Genomic DNA, 22,297 nt, shown 5'->3' on the forward strand with positions numbered 1-22,297 from the left:
GGAGGCGGGCCCGGCGGAAGAGTCGGCCAGGGGGGCAGTGTGCTGAAGGGGGGAGCGGCCCCTCCACCCTCAATCCCCCAGCCCGCCTACTCCTCTCCGATCCCTCTGCCCCTCCCCCCCAGGAAGCGTTCCCGGCCTAGAGGTCTTTGAAGTGTGGATGAAGCCCCCAGGGCTGCCTTCTCCCCTCTGCCACCCAACCTCCCGCTGAGGGGGTATTTGACCTTTGGTCCCGGTGGGGCACCGTCTTCCCCTTGCAAAGAGAAAAGGGGAATCAGATCTCGTCCTTGGGTTTATACCAGTCTTGGGTCGCTCTCCATCAAACCTCAGACCCAATTTCGGGCACTTTAATCCTTCGTTGTGTGTGTGTGTGTGTGTGTGTGTGTGTGTGTGTGCCATTGTGCTACTGTGCATGCCCAGAAGTCAGGCGTGATTCTGTTTGCAAGCGCCTCCAAGGCAGCGATCTCTTAACTCGCGTTAAAACGCGAGGCACGCCTTGAGGCTAGAGGTGGAGTTACGTCTTTGAGAGATCTGAGATCTTGGCTGAAGGTGGGGTAACTCAGTGTATCCCTTAGGTGTCTTGAGACCTTGACAGTCAAGACTTCAAAGGGAAGCTCCTGGAGGGCAGGAATACCTCAACTCTGGCTACCTGCCGACGCTAGCATTCAACAAATATTTGCGCGGGGCGTGGTACTGCCCGCCTTTACTCTAGCACTGTGGTGGCAGAGGCCAAATTAGGAGTTCAAGGTCATCCTTCACTACGTGGTGAGTTCGAGGCCAACCAGCGCTACTGGCGATCCTGTCTCAAACTAACGACAACAAAAAAAGATGTATAGAGAAAGTAAAAGTTTACACGTGGCATTGTCTACCTTCCAGAGTGGCCTCCAGGGACAGCACCCTTGAGCTGCCATCCAGAGACACCCTTCCCCTTCCAAGAACGAACACGGATTTATGGTTTACACTGCTCCAGTTCTTTTTTAGAGCCCCTGATTTTTTATCTCCTCTAGATTTCCCTAGGGTTAAAGAACACTCAGAAGGGGGATGGGGGGTCGGAGACCCAAAGAGTGACACCAAGGGCCGGCCGAGGGGAGGACTCAGGAACTACCCACCTAGAGTCATAAAAGGCAAAAGAAAAGAAGGGGGGGAAGGCTGCACTGAGCGCACGAGCGAAAAGCTCCCTACCAAGCCAGGCTTTGTTCCCTGAACCTAAGACTTTACCCGGCGGCGGGCGGGCCGGGAGCGAGCGAGCGGAGGCGCGCGGCCATGGCTGCCGCGGCCGGGCAGGGGGGCCGGGGGGGCGGCGCGTGAGCGGGCGGCGCGGGGCGGGCGGGCGCCCGCGATGTGCCACTCGGCGCCTCCCCCGCCGGGCCCTGGTTGCACCGCGGCCGGGCGGCCCTGGTAGCCGGCGAGCGGCGCGGAAGGGGAGCGCAGCGCGCGAGTCTCATTGTTGGGGGGGGGGCCCGTCGGGGCATGAGGGCGAGAGCACGGCGGGGGGGGCGGCCAGACAGAGCGAGCGAGGAGGAGGAGGACGCCGAGGAGGAGGAAGGAGGAGGCAAAGAAAAGAAGCGGCGACGGCGGCGGAGGAGGGGGCGAGGAGGCGCGCGGCCCCCGCTCCCTCCCTCCCCCCCTGACCCCCGACCCCCGCCGGCCGGCCCCCAGCCCCAGCCCCGGAGGGAGCTCATGGGAGTATGAAGGAGATGGTAGGAGGCTGCTGCGTATGTTCGGACGAGAGGGGCTGGGCCGAAAACCCGCTGGTCTACTGCGATGGGCACGCGTGCAGCGTGGCCGTCCACCAAGGTAAGGGGGGGGTACGGCCGGCGGGGGGCTGCGGGACCCCGGGGCGGCGCGCGCACTGGGTGCCCTCGGCCGCGCCCTCCGGAGCCCTCCTGGGGCGCGTGCCCCTCCCCCACCCACCTGAAGCGAAAGGCGGCGTGGGCTCCCCCCCCAGCCTGGTCCTCCAAGACCGGGTCAGGCATTGTTTTCTTGCCTATTGTTCAGTCCCGCGCCCCCCACCCCAAGTTGAAGGAGTTTTGGGGAGAGTCCAGGGAGCGAGGAGTGAACTCCCTGAGCCCTGCACTGCCAGTGTCAGGGCTGTCCCGGGAATGTTTACCTGCGAGGTATCCCCCCCACCCCTCCCGCCCGGTTTATTTTGGTTCCCGCTCCGGGAGGAAGAGGTCAAGGGGGGGTCATCCCCCTTCGCTTCCGGATACTGGGAGGAGCGGAATTGGGAAGGGAGGAGAAGGGTCCCACGGGAGAAGGGACTCCTGAAATCCTCAGGAGAAGAGCTGAGGCTGGGAGAGCGGTTGTACTGGGGGCCGGAATGGAGGAGAGGGAGGTTTGGAGTTTCCCCCTGCTGCACATGGTTCGGGAGTTAACTCCTTAAGGAATCTTGCCGAGGGCGCAGGCTGGCATCTCCGCCTGTCTGGCAAAGGCAGCCACCACCCCCTTCCCGAGACAACCCTTAATGCTGTGGCTGCGGGCCTTTCCCACCACTCTCCTCTGGGTACCTGCATCCCACCTGCCCTCAGTTTTGACTTTAGACTTGTACCTGTGACAGGCAGAAGATGAGGTCCTTGAACCCCCGACTTCCTTGCCTCATCCCTTACTGGCCCTTTAAGAAGCACCCCCCCCATAACAACAAAACGTGTTACAATCATGACTATTTCTTGTTCTGGTGCCTAGGAGACTGGTCAGGGCAGAGGCGGGGAAACAGGTCCAGGAAAAAAGGGGGTGAGGTGGAATGAGACTGGAGGATCTTTAGAAGTTTAAGGTCAAGGACTCTGTCAGACTTTTTGCCCCGGTTTGAAAGGCTTGGTTGTGTGATTGAAGGCTGGTTCTATGCTATTGGACGTTTCTCATGGTACTGTTTCATAGAGTGATCCTGGGGAGCAGCCCCACCTACTGGACTGGTTTTAGTCCTCTGGGTCTCTTCCCCACCCCCAGTTACTCTGGGAAAAAAACCAGCTTTACTCAGTGACTCTCCTTCCCCCACCCTTAGCTTGCTATGGCATCGTCCAGGTGCCAACGGGACCCTGGTTCTGCAGGAAATGTGAATCTCAGGAGCGTGCAGCCAGGGTGGTGAGTTCGGCCTCTACTCTCTCCCTTTCCTCTCCCCCACACCTGAGCATCTCCCGAAGGTTGATAGGGTACCCTGAGGCTGGGGCAGGACTAAATTTTGTCACTCAGGATTTCCTGTTTCCTGCTGCCTATCACCAACCCCATTTCCCCTTAGGCTCAGCACTTAGCTATGCCCCACCTCAACCCCAGCTTGGGGGCCTTGATTTTTTGTGTGTTGGGGGGGGTGTGCTGTGTGATGTTTTGTAATTTTTTATTATGAGAGGTTTTCAAGGCGTGAAAGTCGAGGTCACAGATGTGCCCATCAGGTTGTCTTTATATGCCGAGCCTCTCTGCTCTGCATCCTCAGTCCCTAGCCAGATCTTATGCCATCCTGGGGCCTTTTGGATGAGTTCAGAGAGGGCCCAGCTCAGGCTCCTCCAACCCGTGTTCCTTGCATTGGCAGAGGTGTGAGCTGTGCCCACACAAAGATGGGGCATTGAAGAGGACTGACAATGGAGGTGAGGGGAACCCTGAACCCCTGCTGAGTTCAGCCAGCCCCCCACCCCCCCAGCAGGTGTAGTGGGATGGAGGCTGGCTTTCCCTGCTCTGGTTGGTACAAGAAGGTTGTGGACGCAGGGGACAGTCTACAGCTTGATGTTGGGAGGAGTGGGGTCCTGTGCTTGCTGTCCTGCTGAGGCCGGTCCCCACACCGCCCCAGGCTGGGCCCATGTGGTGTGCGCCCTCTACATCCCTGAGGTGCAGTTTGCCAACGTGCTCACCATGGAACCTATCGTCCTCCAGTACGTGCCTCATGATCGCTTCAACAAGGTTAGCGGCCCCTCACTCCTCCCCTTCCTGGCCAGCAGTCCTGGGGTGCCACCGTGACATGCTCTCTAGTACTCTTGGGGAACTCGGGAGATGGGTGGACACGTAACACTGAACTACCTTCGGTACGTAGGGAGATCTATGCCTGTGTACTGTAGCTCTGTGAGCTCCCTCAGAGTAGCACAGCCAGAGGGTGCTCATGGGTCACATTTTATTAAGTGTCTAATCTGTGACAGGCACAGTCCAGCAGATACCTAGTGCTTGCTGTTAATCAAGACAGAAGTGTGAACAGGCCTTGGATAAAGGACACCCAGTGAGGCTTGTTTGGGTGTAAGGTGGTCTTGGAAGGAGAAAATTAGGTTGAGACCTGGGGCATGAGAAAGAACCGACTTTGAGGATGGCTGGTGGGTTCGAGTTTTCGTGAAAAAGACACACAGCATATGCACATTCCAGCAAGTGGGGCGGTGGGCATGTCAGGGCCTCTCAAACCTTACCAAAGATTGAGCTGTCTAACGCAGTGGCTGATTACCTGTGGATGTGGATGTTAAATTGAATACCCAGGGGCTGGAGAGCTTGGTGGTTATGAGCACTGTTCTTGCAGAGAATCCAGGTTCAGTTCCTGGCACCCACGTGACAGCTCAAAACCATGTTTATGTCTGATACCAGGGAATCAATCTGGTGCCCTCTTCTGGCCTCCAAGGGTACCAGGCACACAATATGGTGTGCATGCACACATACACACACAGCCAGATACACATGTAAGATAAAAAGAAATAAACCTTTACATTGGATACTTAGAATTCCTTTCCTCAGCCCCATCAGCTGCATTTCAAGTGCTCGCTGGTCCTGTGACCAGTGGTTGCTGACTTAGATGCTACAGGTTAGAGACTCTGTTCCTGCAGAAAATCTTCTTACTGATCTGGGTGGTGGGGGACAAGATGGAATTGAGGACAGGCCAAAGGATCCCTCAGCAGGAAAGGTGGGGTTCCCTGGAGGAGGGGTCATATGTGCTGTGCCCCACAGACCTGTTACATCTGTGAGGAACAGGGCCGGGAAAGCAAAGCCGCGTCAGGAGCCTGCATGACCTGTAACCGTCATGGATGCCGACAAGCTTTCCATGTTACCTGGTGAGATTCCTGTGCCCAGCTGCTCTGAGATCTAAGGTGGCTACCGAGCGGGAGTATCCTAGCTTCTGTCTCGGGAGAGATGCTAGCAACGCCATGCTTAGATCTTGGGTCCAGGAGGAAGGAGGTGGGGGCTGCTGTGGTTTGTGGCTACACACTTCCGACCTACCTCTCCTCAGTGCCCAGATGGCAGGCCTGCTGTGTGAGGAAGAAGTGCTGGAGGTGGACAACGTCAAATACTGCGGCTACTGTAAATACCACTTCAGCAAGATGGTGAGTTCCCTCCTGCCAGCAGGGGCTCATGGAAGACCCCATCTGAGAGATGGGACGAGAGTCCCTGCCATCCAGGAGCTCTGTCTGTGACAGGGAATGAGTTGCAGCTTGAGGGATGCAGCAAATTAGAACTGAACCAAGCAGTCCAGTCTAAGAGATACTCCCCCCGCCCCCTGCCCCATGTCTGTCAATCTAGGGATCTTTAAGTTACAGAGAGCTAGACAGACCAATAAGGTAGCAGCTCTCACTGGGACAGTTTCTTTGCCATATTTGTGACTTGTGTAGTTCTCCCTCCCTCCGCCCCAAGCATGTGTCCCATTTCCCAGATTTGTAAATTAAGGTTCCCCAAGGTTAGATAGCTTGTTTTATAGTAGATGAGTGGGATTCAGGGCAAACAGTTTGATCAGAAAGAAAGCCCGTCGGGCAGGTGAAAAGGGTTTGTTGGATGCGGCAAGGGAGGCTGGCGCCAGGCAGGAGGATGAGTGCTTTATTTCAGTCCAAAGGTCTCATGGCGGAGCAGCTGGGATGATCTGCAGAGGTAGGGTGCAGGCAGGACCTCTGTGCCCCAGGCCACAGCTTGGAGAGTTCCTAAGCCAGAGAGTAACATGATCAGATTTGTGTTACAGGCAGATTACCCTGGCAGGAAACCATGGAGAATGGGGGCAGGTGACAGAGGGACAAGCTGATGCCAGAGTCACTGTAGGTGGACCTGGCTGAGGGGGAAGAGTGCGGGGGGGGGGGGGCAGGTCAGAGAGGTGGAAGGTGAATTCGACCTAAGATCCAGGCTGTAGCTACCATGGGGTGCGAAGAGGTGCACCCAGAGCATTTTGGTTTGTGCCTGTTGCCCTGCTGTAATGGCTTAGTTCCCTTTATCCAGTGTCCTGGGTGCCAAGCTTCTAGAGCTCATAGCGACTCAGGACAAGGTCAGTTGTGCCGTTGCACATGCGGGTGGCACCAAGTGGAGACAGATGGACGGGAGTCCCCCAGGAGGGTGGCAAGGGTGGATGGGAGGGTGCAGGGTGAGGCTGTCTCTATGGGTGTCCAGATGTGAAAGAGACCTGGGAGAGATCTAGATGTGGATGAGGTTGGGGCAGAGACCTGAGGAGGCCTGAAATTAATCCTAGGCGTTGGCAATCGGGAGGTAGTTGGTAGCCTTAGGGAACAGCTGAGCCTGGGAAGAGAACAAACCCAGGGATGTCAGTTTAACGTTCATTGCCAGCAGCACCCAGTCAGGGCGGCGGGTCCTCCGCTGTGCACACAGAAGGAAGTGGGACCAAGGGAGGAGGATGGAATGGTCAGAAAGAATGGCGTTCTTGGGGAGCAGGGGCTCCCTGTGTGACCTGTGACCTTCACAGATCCCATTTTTAAGGGAAGGAGGTGGAAGTGGGTTGTAGTCCTGGAAAGCTCTGTGGAGGTGGGAGTGACCAGTGAGAAGCCCAGGTACAGCTCCACCCCCAGCCCCCCTGCACCTCGTTAGGGGCTGAGGTTGGTCCCTGTCTCTTCCAAGCCTCTGGTTGGATCTGTGCTAAGACAGCCGGGGAGGCTGAGTGGAGCAGACACAGACGACCTGCAGCAGCTGAGGAGCTGCTTCTAGGATCATGCGACCTTCAGGAACCCTCCCTAAGCTCGTGAAAGAAAGGATTGGCAATTCCTCTCAATCTCTTCCCCCAGAAGACATCCCGGCACTCCAGCGGGGGAGGAGGAGGAGCAGGAGGAGCAGGCGGCGGGGGAGGCAGCAGCAGCGGTACCAGCGGTGGTGGAGGTGGCACAGGGGGAGGCAGCAGCAACAGCTTCCTCAGCGGCAGGAGAAGCCGGTCAGCCTCACCATCCACTCAGCAGGAGAAGCACCCTACCCACCATGAGAAGGGCCAGAAGAAGGTGAAGGCGCTCTCTCACACCTCTTTTCAGAGATGACCACCAGGCGCCTAGGCCTTCTGAGGCCACTGAGGTTGAAGAGCTTAGGAAGCACAGCTTGAGGCACAGAGATTGGGACCTGGCTTCTGTGTCTGTGTATTCTCCAGTTTTCCTTCTGACACTTCAGCGTTCCCAACCTCCAGTTTGTGTCCCTACGTGTTTACACACATCTCCAGTCTGTGTCCTTATGCCCCGTATCACGGAGTGCCCACTTTCGTTCAGTGTGCGTTCCAGGAGGGACACTCTTGTGAGTGCCTGCTCATGAGTGTGGCGCTGTCACTGGCAGGATAATGGGACAGGCTATTTTTAGCAGGAGGGAGGATGGGGGAGGGGCTCTTGGCTCTCAGAGGATCTTGTCTGAGCCACTCCTGTCCAGCTGGAGTTTTCCATCCCTCTATAGAGGGAGAGGACTCACTGATCCCCACTCCTAAGAGGGGTTCAGTTCTCCACACAACCCCACATGTCCTGGTTTACTTCCTTCAAACAGCCCTCGCATCAATATCTGGTCACGTTTCCCTCCCCCAGAGTCGAAAGGACAAAGAACGCCTTAAACAGAAGCACAAGAAGCGGCCTGAGTCCCCCCCCAGTATCCTCGCCCCGCCTGTGGTTCCCACTGCTGATAAGGTACCTCTGCTTATACTCAGGATGCAGGGTGTGCTGCTCTGGGGGTGAGGAAGCCTGAGGTGTGAGGGGTTACAGCAGACGCCTGCTTGGCCATCCTTGCAGATCATGGTTAATGTCACCTCTGCTGCCACCACCCAGCTGAGCTTACAGTTGTCCACTCTGCCCAGCAAGTCTCCATACTTCTTGAGGAAGATATGGAATGCCTTTCTGCTTGCTAGTTACCATATAGGCACCTTTGTCCAGGCTCAGCTTTGGGACCTTCTAAGAGCAGATGTATGGCTCTCAGGTATCTTGAGGGCCCTGTCTTGCAAGATTGGTGAAGAAGTTCTCCCAAACTTCCTACCGCCAGGAGAAAATCTAGATCCTATTTCAAGCCAGGTGGGAGTAGAGGTGGACCAGGCTCCTGGCTACATACCCTGGACTCCCTACTCACACCACCTCTAGTAATGGGTAACATCTGAATGAACAGGCAGGCCCTACCCTAGGCCAGAGAGTGATAATCCAAGCCTGAGCAGATTAGCATGAGTACCCTGGGGGCTGGAGAAAGTACCACCTCCTGTCCCATTACTGATAGTCAAGTCACCTCCGCTCCCTCACGTGGTTGGCAGGGCACTGGGCATCTTAGCAGGAGGCTCAGGTATCAGGTTTCCAGGGTGATGTTGCTGTGGCAACTGCCCCAGTAACTCTCCCCTCCTGCTTAGCTTCCCTGAGCTCACCTGGGAAGCTGGCCCAACCTTTCTGGGAGCCTGCAGACAGGTAGAAAGACTTGGAATGTCCCCTAGTAATTGGGTAACCCTCGGACACAAGCTTTGTCTATCCCTCCCACACCCATCCCTGCACTTAAGTCCCCTTCCCCCAGCTCTTCTCTTGCATGGCTTTCTGAACCACATCTGGCTCCCTTCAGAACTCCAGCTGCTGAAAAGAACAAAGGAAGACAGAGACAGGGCTCCACCCAGGGAGGGGCAGCCGTAATGGGGTGGCTTAGACTTCCTCCTCATTTGTTCCTTGAGCACAATTTGAATACCTGGTATCCACCCAAAAGAAAATCTCCTTTCCTGGTACTTGAGGCACAAATACATAAAGACCAGACTGTCTTCAGAACCAAGGGACACATGGGGAGGCCTTAATTTAGTCCTCAAAATATCCCAGTGTGGTAGATAGCTTATCACTTCCACTTATGTGAAGCAGAGGCATGGAGAAGCTATATAATTTGTCTAAAAACACAGTGTAATACTAAATGGTGAAGTTCTGAACATAGTCTGACTTGAAAGGCTGTCTTTTTACCTAGCACCCAAAACTGTCTTTGCTAGGTCTAGTAGCAGCCACCACCATCAGACTGCTAGGTCTAGTAGCAGCTACCACCATCAGACTCCTTGTATACTGAACCCCAGGCGTGTCTCTGGCACGGAGCTGCTCCTGATTCCCAGGATGATGTAGCTGAGCTTGGTTCAGAGGCTTCTGGGCTCACAGCTGTGCTCCTCCCATCTTTGCCAACACCCTGCTCTTCCTGGTTATCGCACCTCAGACTGGGGGCAGTATCCTTTGCTTCAGGGCAGCATGTCGACTGCAAACATTCAGGCGTGACTCCCAGTAGCCTAAGAGTAAGACAAAGTGGGTCATTTGCCTAGATGTGTAGGAGAGGCTTCCTGGAGTGGGGACTTCCTAGCTGGATATTGGTTGAGCAAAGACAAGCTGCCCTGTGGAGGGTTCATAGGCCCAGGTATCCAGCAGGAGCTTGCAGTGGTCAGAGATGAGTTAGAGCCAGGTGGCTTGTGAATGGTAGCCACTGAAGGGTCCAAGACCAGCACCAGCCTTTAGGCCAGTGCAGATTGTGGACTACTCTCTTTTGGGTCATGGGGCAAAGATACAAACTTTGGGTTTAGGGCATCCCTTAGAATTCCATAGCTACCCTCCCATTCTATGTTCTAGGGCTTCCCATGGGCTCCTTGCCTCCATGTCCTGAAGGAAGGACTCCAGCTCATGTCGTGAGCCTTCACTCGGTCCTGAGTCAGGCTGAGCAGGACTGTGGCAGCCGCCGATGGGCCTCTCTTGTTTCTGTCTTAGGTCTCCTCAGCTACAACGTCCTCCCACCATGAGGCCAGCACTCAGGAGACCTCTGAGAGCAGCAGGGACTCAAAGGGGAGAAAGTCTTCCAGCCATAGCCTGAGTCATAAGGGCAAGAAACTGGGCAGTGGGAAAGGTGTGAGCAGTTTTACCTCCACCTCCTCCTCCTCTTCCTCTTCCTCTTCCTCCTCCTCCTCTGGGGGCCCTTTTCAGCCTGCAGGTGAGTATGGGGGTCCTAGAGGAGGCTGAGAGCCTGAGCCCCTTCACCTGTTGTGGCAAGGGTCAGTGCCTGGTGGTTTGCAGACATCTCTGTCTTTACAAACGATGTGGGGAGACAAGGCAGGGAACATTCTCCCCCAAGCTGGACTCTCCACTCTCTTTTTAAAGATTTATTTAGTTATCTCTATGGGTGCTTTGTCTGCACACCAGAAGAGGGCATCAGACCCTGTTCTAGATGGTTGTGAGCCATCATGTGTGTGCTAGGTCTTGATCTCAGGACCCGTGGAAGGGCAGCCAGTGCTGTTGTAACTGTTCTGCTATCTCTCCAACCCCCCACCCTCCTTCCCTCTTGAAGCAGAGCTCCCTTTCCTTACAGGGCCCAGCACCCTTCTAACCCCATAGTAGTGTTCCCTAGCGCCAATATTAGTTCCAGGCACAGGCTGGTAATCCCAGCATTTGGCAGCTGCAGAATTGCCAGGATTTTAGGCCAGCCTATTCTAATGTGTAAGATGCCCTCCCCCCCATCAGTGTTAATGTAACAGTCATTTGCTCAAGGGTGGGACTTGCTTTCCTCCAGTTCTGTTTGCTGCAAGGACTGTCATCCTAGGACAAAGCAGGGAGAGCTGGCTGGGACAGCAGGCTGCATTTCCTACCGAGGGTCTCATGCTGGTGGGGAAGGAGGGAGGTGGTCCCATGGTAAAACCCCTCCTTTGCTGCAGGCTCATCTCTGCAGAGCTCTCCTGACTTTGCAGCATTCCCCAAGCTGGAGCAGCCGGAGGAAGACAAGTACTCCAAGCCCACAGCTCCCACTCCGCCAGCCCCTTCCTCGCCCACGGCCCCGGAGCCCCCAAAGGCTGACCTCTTTGAACAGAAAGTGGTCTTCTCTGGCTTTGGGCCCATCATGCGCTTCACCACCACCACCTCCAGCTCCAGCCGGGCCCGAGCCCCCTCACCTGGAGACTATAAGTCTCCTCATGTTTCCGGGGCTGGGGCCTCAGCAGGCACCCATAAACGGATGCCTGCACTGAGTGCCACCCTTGGACCTGCTGAGGAGGCCCCTGAGACGGCTCTGAAGGAGAAGAAACACAAAGCCAGCAAGAGGAGCCGACATGGGCCGGGCCGACCCAAGGGTAGCCGAGGCAAGGAGGGTGTGACAGGCCCGACTGCCTCCCTTCCTGCGGCTCAGCTGGCTGGCTTTACTGCCACTGCAGCTTCACCCTTCTCTGGGGGTTCTCTGGTCAGCTCCGGCCTGGGAGGTTTGGTCTCCCGTACCTTTGGGCCTTCAGGAAGTTTGCCCAGCTTGAGCCTGGAGTCCCCTCTGCTGGGAGCAGGTTAGTGTCTCCTGTAGCTAAAGGACATCTCAATATGCAACCAGTCCTTCGAGAGGGTAGAGGACATACAGTTATGTGGAAGCTACCAACAGATGGAATGGAGGTGGCTGTTCTCTCTAATCCTTAAGTGTCTCCTGCATGAAGAGGTTGGGGTGGACACCAGCAGAACTTAGAGGGATCTGGTAGAGGAATAGGGGAAGCTAAGCATTTCCCAGACTGAGGCAGAGAATATGTAGAACCCAGGCGTGCTGTATTCCCCGAAGAGGGAAAAGCGGCTGCCTTTACCTCTGACTGGAGGATTCTGGGTAGAAGGTGACCTTAGGTTTTCCTCTGTGTTTTTGTACCTTTAGGCATCTATACCAGTAATAAAGACCCCATCTCTCATGGTGGAGGGATGCTGCGGGCTGTCTGCAGCACCCCACTCTCTTCCAGCCTACTGGGGCCCACAGGGACCTCAGCCTTGCCCCGCCTCAGCCGGTCCCCGTTCACCAGCACCCTCCCATCCTCTTCTGCGTCCATCTCCACCACTCAGGTGAGACCCTGATCCTGGGCAGGCTGAGGACAGAACCTCTGCGTTCCTGTCTTCTCCAGCTATCCCTTGTTCCCTACCGCACCGAACAACTGTGTTCAACTGTGCTAGCTCCAGGAGCAAGCCCAAGGCTTGTTTGTTCTTCCCAACAGGTGTTTTCTCTGGCTGGCTCAACCTTCAGCCTCCCTTCATCCCACATCTTTGGCACCCCCATGGGCACCATTAACCCCCTCCTCACCCAAGCGGAGAGCAGCCACACAGGTATGCTAGCCCCTGCTCCTGTTCCCCTTGTGAAGGTCACTGCTGCAGAAAGTGTGAGAGTCCCCTCCCTCTGAACTCCCCCTTATCCTACAAACTGTGAGACATGGCACTGGAAAACCAGTGCAAGGGCAGAAGAGACCTCAAAGCAGTGGCTAGAGAATGACAAAGCCAGTTCAGCCAATCAGGTCCTAGCCCATTGTAAACCCCGCCCTCCACACCTCTTGCCATACAGTTGTAGTTGGGGTCACAGGTCTTGGCAGCTGGGCTTTCTGCTCTCCAGGTATTTAGGAATTAAGGGGGTGGGAGGCAAGCTCCCCTACCACCTCCCTAGCGTCCACTCAGTCCCTGAGAGCCCAACAGACACCTGTCAGCCTGAGTGTGGGGCTTAGCTGCAGGCTGCCAGTTCAGGTAAGCTTCTCAAAGAATGCAAATCTGACTTCAGTTTTAGGACCCAGTTGGGTAAAAGCAATGTGTTTTTGTAGCCCAGAACCAGGGTTCTGTGGCCAACAGTTTTCTCACTGAGTTTATGAATAAAAACGCCAAAGAAAGCTAATTATGATAATACAATGATTAAGGGCTTGCTTCTTGCTTGCTGAACCCTCCAGCCAGACACTCACTTTGTGGCCTTATTTTAATCCTCCCAAAGATCACCGGAGGGAGGCTGGTTACCAGTACAGGCTCACCTAGCCAGCACCCAGGTTCAGTTGATCCAGGTTTATCTTGACCTCAGATTCTGTAGCTGAAAGATCTGGAAGCAGGCAGCAGGAATTCAGTGGAAGGGGAAAGAGAGCTTTCCTGAGGTGGGGCACCATGCTCAGCTCCTTGCCAATGTGAGCTACCAGCCTAGGATTGGGGGTTACTGAAGGAAGAGCAGCACCCACTTGCCAGGGGAGGCTCTGAGTCCTCTTTCCCCCCTGATCTTTGCCTTCTCCTTCCAAGAGCCAGACCTAGAAGACTGCAGCTTCCGGTGTCATGGGACCTCCCCCCAGGAGAGTCTCTCTTCCATGTGAGGGAGGGTGAACCTTGGAGGAGGGAGGAGTGGGTGGAGGTGGGGGGCTAGAACCAGGGTGCTAGGTGAGCCTCTAGAGCTAGATGAGCCTGAGCCTCTTTCATTTCCGGACCCAGGTCTCCCATCAGTAGCCTCCCTGCGCTCTTCGACCAGACGGCATCAGTGCCCTGTGGGGTTGGCCAGTTAGACTCTACAGCCCCCGGTACAACCAACATGGAGCAGCTGTTGGAGAAGCAGGGTGATGGAGAAGCTGGTGTCAACAGTGAGCAGGGGTGCACGGGGGATGGGAGGACTGACCCCTCCACCTCCCCAGGGCCTTTGCCAGTGGCAGGCGCCAGGGGTCATCTTTAACCATGCCTAAGTGGTGCCTTGGGTACTACTTTCTGTTCCTCAAGGCCTGGCATAGATCTCAACCAAACCCCAGGTTATACCTACCCCTCCCTATAACATCAGGGCCCCCCTAAGATCTTCAGATTCACTTTACCACTGTCAGGAGCAGCCTCTCAAAGGAGATCTTGGTCACCTCTTCCCTCTAGACCCTGTTCCTCATGCTGGCCCTGCCTCTTTGATGCATTATGCACTAACCCCAGGCTTCTCCTCTCTCTGAAGTTGTGGAGATGCTGAAGGCCCTGCATGCACTGCAGAAGGAAAACCAGCGGCTGCAGGAGCAGATCCTTAGCCTGACAGCTAAGAAGGAGCGACTACAGATCCTTAATGTGCAGCTCTCCGTTCCCTTCCCTGCCCTGCCTGCTGTCCTGCCGGCCACTAACGGCCCTGTCCCAGGGCCCTATGGACTGCTTCCTCAAGGTGAGGGGATCCAGTCCAGGCTAGGGTGAAGGATTCCTGCCTGGTGGCCTGAACTGGCTCCCTTGCAGCTCCTGTGTCCCCTCCCTCTATTAGCGGGCAGCAGTGACTCCCTGAGCATCAGCAAGAGCCCTCCCGGGAAGAACAGCCTTGCCCTGGACAACTCCCTGTCCACATCTTCGGAGGTAGGCACTGTGTGGAGAGGGCAGGGAAGGGAACTGGAGCGGGTCCTTCTGGTCTAGTTACTAATTGGCAACTGTTGGAGGCTGTCCAGTGAAGAAGAAATTGACTGAACCATTGGTTATCTTATTCATTACTTTAAATAAGTAATGTGAGTGAGAGACCCTTCTTAGTACAGGATGCTAAGTGAGCAGTAACTGGGTCCTCCAGAAGATAGGCTGAGCCCAGGAAAGCAACAGAGGAGAAACAGAAAGAGGAGCTCAGTTAAGGGCTAAAGGAGCCCGAGGCAGGCAGTGGCGGGGAAGGAATGTTGAGAACCATCGTGAAGGGTTTATTACAGGGCCTCATACAAACTAATCCCTGTGTAATTGGTGGCGGCTGGAATGGCACTTGGCTATTGTTATGTTGTGGTTATTGTTGGAATCGAGCAATACTTGTTTTTTTTTTTTTTTCCCCTGCCACTTACTGAGAGTTAGGGCAGTCATAATCATAAAAATAACGCTAGTTGTCCAGTTTGGAACTCAAACCTGAGTGAGTCTTTTACTCTCCATACTGACTGTGGACAGACATTACTGTCAGCCACAGGTCATGAATATACACTCCGAGGGAGAGATGCTCAACCCAGGGCCACCTAAGCCATTGAGTTGTGGGCATGGGATTTGAACCTGAGCTTGCAGAACTCCTTAACCGTTAATGTCAATGGCTTTAGCCATAAAGTGGAAATAAGAGGGTAGGACAGGTCAAGTCCTAACCCTGGACCTGGTCCCCTTGAAAAACCCACTGACTGCCATTGTTTGTCAGTAAGCCTGAGGAGCTGAGGGTGCTGGGCCTCCTGGAGTGGTTAGTAGCTGCCATCTGAGTACCATACAGATCTAGCCTTTATCCCTGGGCTTTGCTGTTTCTCCAGGGTGTCTGCAGGCTTGGGGGGGGGTTGCTATGGGAAAATGCTGGTGGATTCTGGGCTGAGGGCCAGAAGGGTCACACTGGCCCTCTGCCCTCTGACCTGTCCCTTCCCCCTCCCTCCCCAGGACCCACACTCAGGCTGCCCGAGCCGCAGCAGCTCATCGCTCTCCTTCCACAGCACGCCCCCACCGCTGCCCCTGCTCCAGCAGAGCCCCGCTACTCTGCCCTTGGCCCTGCCTGGGGCTCCTGCCCCACTACCCCCCCAGCCACAAAACGGGCTGGGCCGGGCACCCGGAGCAGCGGGGCTGGGAGCCATGCCTATGGCTGAGGGGCTGTTGGGTGGGCTGGCAGGCAGCGGGAGCCTGCCCCTCAATGGGCTTCTGGGAGGGTTGAACGGGGCTGCTGCTCCCAACCCTGCGGGCTTGAGCCAGGCTGGCGGGGCCCCCACGCTTCAACTGCCAGGTTGTCTCAACAGGTGAGGGAAAGTTCAGCCCTAGGGAAGGGGATGGGAGGCTGGATGTGGGAGGGATCCCCCCCCCCCCAAAAAAAAAACCCTTATTCCCCAAAGGGGAAAAAAATTCCCTGGCCCTATAGGATTTATAGTCCTGGCAGTCTGTTCACCTCAGGGACTTCCCCAGAGTGTCCAGATACAGTCCAGGGGACAAGATCTTATCCATGTCCCTACTGTAGGTCTTCTAGACAGGCCGTCCATCTGCCTGGGCCTGAGGGAGTCTGGGAGCTCCTGGGTGTGGGGTATGTTCCTTTGCACCTCCTCATCTGTGCTATTCCTGCCTCAGCCTGACAGAGCAGCAGAGACACCTCCTTCAGCAGCAAGAACAGCAGCTGCAGCAGCTGCAGCAGCTCCTGGCCTCTCCACAGCTGACCCCAGTGAGTGCCCCCTCACTGCTGTCCCCCAACCCCCACCCCACCCCACCCCAGCTCTACCCAAATTACTTACCCCTAAGGAAGAAGCCTCCCAGGGAGGGTTCCAAGCTGGTGGGATTGAACCTGTGGTACTTGAGAGCAGTTAGGAGGTGGGTCTGTTTTCAGAACCTCCTGGCCACTGGGCAAGAGCTCTTGTGAGACCCTTCACATTCCCATGAGAGTCTAGAGATGGTAGGTCTAGTAACTGAGCTTTGCAGTCCCTGCCCCAGTCTCCAAGGGACGTGTCTGAGCAGGGAGTTCTCTCAGCCAACACCTTGGTCTGTCATATGGTGCCCTCGCTCTTCTTCGGAGGGAAGTGGTTTCACCTGTTAAAATGAGGGAATAGCCATGTTGCACAGAGAGCATTAGGTTCTTGTCTGTGTCCCCAACAAGGCACACAAGTGCTGTGTGCTGTAATCCAAACATCTTGGCAGCTGAGGCTGGAGGATGGCTATGAGTCCAAGGCCAGCCTGGGCTAAATAATGAATTTCAGTCTACCTGAGACTTCAGAATAAGACTCCTGTAACAACCAAGAAAAACAAAACAAACAGTAAGAAGGCTGTTAAGATGGCCCCATGGGTAACAGCCCTGCTGTTGAGCACAGTGACCTTTCTCCCCTGGACCCATGGAGGGAGGGAAAATAGATTTCCTGACCCACGCTTGCAGCCCCTACCACACTAAATATACATAACTTCACTATTAGTTTTGTGTTGTTTTTGAGACAGAGTTCCTCTGTGTACCCCTGGCTGTCCTGGAACTCACTCTGTAGAGTACGTTGGACTTACAGACTGTTAAAGCTACCTCGTAGCTGCTAGGACTCAAACCCAGGTCCTCTTGGAAAAGCTGTGAGCCAACTCTCTTAACCACAAACCAGTTTTTTGTTTTTGTTTTTTGAGGCAGTATCTCACTTACCCCTGCTTTGTCTTGAACTCACAGACAGCCTCCTGCCTCTGCCTTTGCCTCTTGAGTGCCACCACACCCACACCAACCTAAAATGTTTTCTAAAATCTTTCAGGCCAGTTTTTGGAAGGAGAGAAGAGAAGGGGGAGGGAGCACTTGGAAATTGCTGTCCCAGGGTAGCACTTCTCCATTTGGAGTGCATTGTGGTTGAGTTAAGGACTGAGGGCCTGGCACAGTGGGCAGGCCAGAAATGCTCACCCTCTGTGCTTGCTCAGGAGCTCAGCTCACAGGTGTTTACCTGGTGTGTCCAGACGGCCCTGTGTGCGAAGGTAGAGACAGAACCTGGGTTGTCTCTCAGTCATGGGCCGTATGGTTCTAGTTTGAGAGTCCCTGGTCTAACAAGGCAGGCAGCCCTGAGGAGAGACGGGGAGCACCGCTGCCAATAAACAGGCTGTCCTTGCAGGAGCACCAGACTGTGGTCTACCAGATGATCCAGCAGATTCAGCAGAAACGGGAGCTGCAGCGACTGCAGATGGCTGGGGGCTCTCAGCTACCCGTGGCCGGTCTACTGGCTGGAAGCTCCACTCCCCTGCTGTCCGCGGGCACCCCTGGCCTGCTGCCCACAGCATCGGCCCCACCCCTGCTGCCTGCTGGAGCCCTGGTGGCCCCTTCACTGGGCAGCAACACAAGTCTCATGGCTGCTGCCGCGGCGGCCGCAGCGGTGGCGGCAGCAGGCGGACCTCCAGTCCTCACTGCCCAGACCAATCCCTTTCTCAGCCTGCCTGGGGCAGATGCCAGTGGGAATGGCCCCAAAGGAGGGGTGAGTAAGGGACCTGGGCCTTCCTGTATTCCTATGGGACAAGCAGAGGAGGGAGGATGGTTATAGCAACATCATCAGATAGGTCTCTAGTGGGAGGCAGCCACCCTTAGGTCAACCCTTAGCCTGCTGCAGACAACAGGACCTCAGCCCCCATTGGTGTTCCCTTGAGGGAGAGAAAGGCCACTGAGCAGGTATCAGTAATAAAAGGGGCTACTTAGAAAACAGCCTTCCAGCCTGGTGACTGTCCAGTGTGTTAAAGGAAGGAAGGAAGGGAGGGAAGAAAGGAAGGAGAGAGAAAGAAAAGTAGGTGTTTGCTACTGAGCCCGGTGACTTGAGTATTATCCCAGGTAGGGACCCATGTAGTGGAGAGAGAACTGGAAAACTATCCTCTGCCGTCCACACATGCACGTATAAACTCACACATACATACACACACTGAAGAAATATATTATTTTATTTTGTTTTAAATTTTTTTTTTTTAAGAGAACAGCCTTCTATGGTAGGAGTAATTAGAAAGTATGTGTCTGTGTACAACAGGTAGAGAAAATGACCCTCTGCATGGGCTGACAGAAGAAAGGGCCTTTCTTGGAGGGCCTGCCTGGGCCCAAGAACCCAGATTTTGGCACAAGCTAGACACCTCCTCACTGCACAGACTACACCCTCGGCAGCGGGGGCTTCTGCTGCTTTGTCACCTTTGAGAGCTTCTCCTAACTGGGTATTAGGACAGGATGCCTCCACCACTAAAGCCTTTCTTCCTGTCTTTTCAGACCGCTGACAAGGGAGCCTCATCCAGCCAGGAAAAAGGCTAACTCTGCCCTGCCCCTCCTGCCCCTTACTCGAGGGTCCTTGCCTAGAGTGGGCACCTGGGCCCAGACTCTGGAGAGCTGGGCCCAGAGCCTGAGCAATTCCCAGGGAGCATGTGCCTGGAGTTCTAGGTGCTGAGGAGAGAGACCAGAGGGGAACCCTTCTACCTGGCCCACCCCCTCACTGTACTGGCTGCTTCAGAGAGGATTTGGGGGCGGGGACAGGCTTCTAGCCTGCCTAGGAGCCCCCATCCTCCGCAGATGCCTAGGGGCCCCCAAAGAGCAAAGTATGTCTTGGCATAAGAAGTGGAGGGATGGTTGGACCTACCACATAAACCAATCAGCACTTGAATGGGGAAGGTGAAGGGTGGACCCCTGGGCCCATCCCTGTGTGGAAATTCCTAATGGAAAAAGGGCTGGTCCCACCTGACCTTCAATTTCTTCCTAGCAGAAGGGATGCATCCCCTTGACTGTTTTCTTATCCCTCCCCGCTGAGGGTCACAAGCTGAGCTTGGAAAAGCCTACAGATGTGGGGGGCTGAGGAAGGGCAGGATAGCACCTCTTGGGGCCCCGTGATGGGGCTAGGCAGGGAGGTCACTTGCTGTCCTTGCTGTCCTGCCCCTTTTTGCACTATTGGCTTAAGGAGTGCCGAGGGTGGGGAGAGGGAGCTGCCTGACTCCACAGATCGAGAGAGTGTGAGCGTGTGCGTGTGTGTATGTGTGTGCGTGTGTGTTTGTGTGTGTGTGTGATGGTCAGTCTGTTTATCCCGTCCGTCTGTCTGTCAAATCTTCCTCTGGACCTGGGGCAGCCAAGGGCAAGGACGAGCCACGGCCAGTACTGGAGCAGGAGCTCCTAGCTCTTGTACCCTCTCCTCCCTCACTAACTCTAGTCCTTATTCAGGACATGCGTGGTTAACTTATATAAAATAACCAGACCAGTACTTCTGTATTGGAGAATTCCTAGGGGCTGGGGGCTCTAAATCAGGGTCATATCCTACTTTCCCTCCCTTGGACCCCACTCCATCTCAGGGCCCCCTCAGGGCCTCCTCCCCCACTGTTAGTTTGATTGGCACAAGAGATTAGGGGAGAAGTGAAGTACCACTTTTAGCAAATCTCCCTCTCTGAAGAAGCTAGCCTGCCTCTGGAATCCTTTCACCAGCGAATAGAGCCACTGAAGCTAACAGCTGTCCCCTTCACCAGCTACTCTCCAGGGTGTAGTCATAGGTGGCAGAGACTTTCTGCCTAGGGCAGTAATGAAAAACGTTGATTGGGGCACGGAGTACCACCGTGGACGCCTGTGTCCTTTTCGGTTGCACTGGCTGGGACTGAGGGTCAGTTCCAGTTTCCCTTGCTCATGTCTGTGTGTCTCTCTGCATGTGTGCATTTTGGTGTGTTTATGTTTGAGTTTTGTTGTTGGGGTTTTCCGGATTTTTGTTTTGTTTTTTGGTTTGGTTTTTTAAATAAAGAGAAGATGTGTATATTTTTGGCAAGGACAGAAACGTAGTGCAGATATATTTTTGCCTGTGCTGCTCAACTGTTTGTTTTTGTTTTTGTTTTTTTTTTTCCTCCTGGTCTGGGAAATAATACTCCTGTTGATGAGACTGTAAAGTGTTAGGACAGGCCAGGACTCTTCAGAGGCAAACTCTGGCGCTTGGAAGAGTTTTGGGGGACAGTTAAGATGACCTCAGAAATACTTTTCTAACTGCTTAATATTAGAAAGACATCTTCATCTTTTCAGTTCTTGTAGACTACTTGTCTACAAGCCAGTGATTCTTCAGATTCTTAGACAACTTTATCCAGGCCCACGCCTTTACCCCACTCGGAACCAAGCATCCTGGGTTGTGTTAGATAAGGCTATGGCACAGGAGCTGTCCGTGCTCCGGACTCTGGTCTCAACTCTCCCGAAGCTCCTTTTTCCTACTTTGGGCCAGGATGCCCTAGCAGGTAGTCAGGTTAGGCTTGCTGAGAGTTTGGGACTGCGTATGGTTTGGTGCTCCTCTTTGTGGGGGAAGAGGGTTTTTTGTTTGTATTTTGACGCAGGGTTTCTCTGTGTAGCCCTGGCTGACCTGAAACTGGCTCTGTAGACCAGGCTGGCCTCAAACTCAGATCCGCCTGCCTCTGTCTCCCGAGTGCTGGGATTAGAGGTGGACTGGTGGTGCTACTCCATATACTGAGACTTGAGGAGAATTGTGATACTTGGTGCCACATCACAGGGAAATTTATGAGGATCCTTGAAAGGGAGCAGGGTACTGCAAAACGGCTCTGACAACCTCACTTGGTTTTTTTTTGTTTTGTTTTGTTTTGTTTTGTTTTGACAAGGTCTGCTCTTAAGTAGTTTTGGTCCTCCTGGAGCTTGCTATGTAGACCAGGCTGGCCTCTGCCTCCTGAGTGCTGGGATTAAAGGCGTGTGCCACTGTGTCTGGCTTTGGTCCATTTTTGATAAAGAGCTTGGTAGAGAGGGAAAGGATTCAGGTTCGGGGTTGTCTCTGTCTGGGGGAGGATGTGGTTTGAAGAGCGGAAGTGGAGTCTGAGAATGCTTGAGTGGGTTTTAATGTCACCACCCTCAATGAGGAGGTGACTTGAGTGACACATGCTGAGCCTGTGCCCATCAGGGCAGGGCTTCATGGCTGGTGGGTGGCAGAAGGGACCTGGCTGTTTTTAGGGGTCATTGGAGCTGACATTACAGGTGATTGCTCTAAGCCCAGGAATGACAGGACCTCAGTGACAGTGATGAAACTCTGTACCTGGCTTGGTCATAACTGCCCCACTGTCAAGCCCTTTAGCTGCAGCTGGTAGGCTCTCTGTTCCTGTGTGTGTGGTGGGTGTGTGGTGGTGTGAGTGAGTGTAGTAGGGTTGTGCCCATGGCAGGAAGGTATCTATGTAGCACTGACTGTCTTAGCTCTGAGCTGACGAATCCTCCACAGACAATGACACTTTAAGGGTTGCCTTTAAGAGAAGAAATAAATTGTATCTCCCATCCCTTCTCCCTCATACCAGCTTGTGGGTTTCCCCTTCACGTTCCTGGGTCTACTGCTGGCCCTGGGTAGTCTGATCATGAGGCTGGTGACCCCTTTCCTACACTGAGACCCAGGGAGTGCCCACCCTAGACTCCTAGGAAGGGTCTAAACTAATGAGAGGAGCTAACATTTCAGTTTCCTTTCCACCCTGGAAATACAGGTTTTCAAAGACAGGCGCTCCCTGCTAGTCTCCTTCATCCCTGAGAGTGCAGTGGGTCAAAGGGGATAACAGGCAGGGTGCCTAGGGAGAGATGCCCAATAGGATGGAGGGAGGTGGGACCAGGGAGCCCCTCTGTTCCCTCCAGTCACTTCCTCCTGGATTACAGGTGTGTCTAGTTGCCAGCAGGACCACCTTGTCTTGACCTACTGAAGGCTTGGAGACTGAGGGGTGTCCTCTCTCTCCTGTGTCCACTTGGGACTGAAGACACAAAGGACTGGCTCCCTTTCTTCCTTCCATCCCTGACTGTTCCATGTAGCAGACCCTAGGGGAGGCAGGAAGGGAAGCCACAGATTGCAAACCCAGGGGCTCTTTCCTTTTCTTTCTTTTCTTTTTTTTTTTTTCCACATTCTTTCTGAAACCTTTATATCCTCAGCCCAAGAGGCAGTGTTTCCCTGCGACTTCCAAGCCTGGAACTGTGCATAGCCTGGGTCTTGTATCTTTGTATAACGGATGTTATTTGTACGAAGGGCAGTTCGTAAACAGCACTTGTTCTTTTAATA

At 54.5% G+C, this 22,297-nt stretch overlaps 1 protein-coding gene across 6 annotated transcripts; it reads left to right on the forward strand.

Moving 5' to 3' along the window:
* Positions 1-1,513: 1,513 nt before the first annotated feature.
* MLLT6 (MLLT6, PHD finger containing) lies at positions 1,514-21,265 on the forward strand. 6 transcript variants are annotated; one of them, XM_080923591.1, is made up of 20 exons: positions 1,514-1,794; positions 2,996-3,075; positions 3,518-3,572; positions 3,773-3,882; positions 4,903-5,006; positions 5,183-5,276; positions 6,948-7,154; positions 7,716-7,814; positions 9,879-10,098; positions 10,817-11,428; positions 11,779-11,960; positions 12,110-12,218; positions 13,158-13,224; positions 13,344-13,489; positions 13,837-14,034; positions 14,128-14,216; positions 15,240-15,589; positions 15,912-16,002; positions 17,402-17,758; positions 18,526-21,265. In XM_080923591.1, exons 1-20 carry the CDS (start codon positions 1,686-1,688, stop codon positions 18,565-18,567), a joined length of 3,321 nt encoding a protein of 1,106 aa, XP_080779717.1. In that variant the 5' UTR covers positions 1,514-1,685; the 3' UTR covers positions 18,568-21,265. The 6 variants fall into 6 exon arrangements, with proteins under 6 accessions (XP_080779717.1, XP_080779719.1, XP_080779720.1 ...); XM_080923593.1 differs by having other exon boundaries at positions 9,879-10,014; XM_080923594.1 differs by lacking the exon at positions 15,240-15,589.
* Positions 21,266-22,297: the final 1,032 nt, after the last annotated feature.

Source organism: Micromys minutus (genome assembly GCF_963924665.1).
Source record: "Micromys minutus genome assembly, chromosome: 10".
NCBI classification, from domain to species: domain Eukaryota; kingdom Metazoa; phylum Chordata; class Mammalia; order Rodentia; family Muridae; genus Micromys; species Micromys minutus.

Bases quoted from the DNA above. Each gene is read 5' to 3' on its own strand.
- MLLT6 (XM_080923590.1), top strand. From the start codon at position 1,686: ATGAAGGAGATGGTAGGAGGCTGCTGCGTATGTTCGGACGAGAGGGGC. The intron at 3,883-4,902 runs GTTAGCGGCCCC...TGTGCCCCACAG, and splicing joins CTCATGATCGCTTCAACAAG to ACCTGTTACATCTGTGAGGA. The intron at 14,035-14,127 runs GTGAGGGGATCC...TCCCTCTATTAG, and splicing joins CTATGGACTGCTTCCTCAAG to CGGGCAGCAGTGACTCCCTG.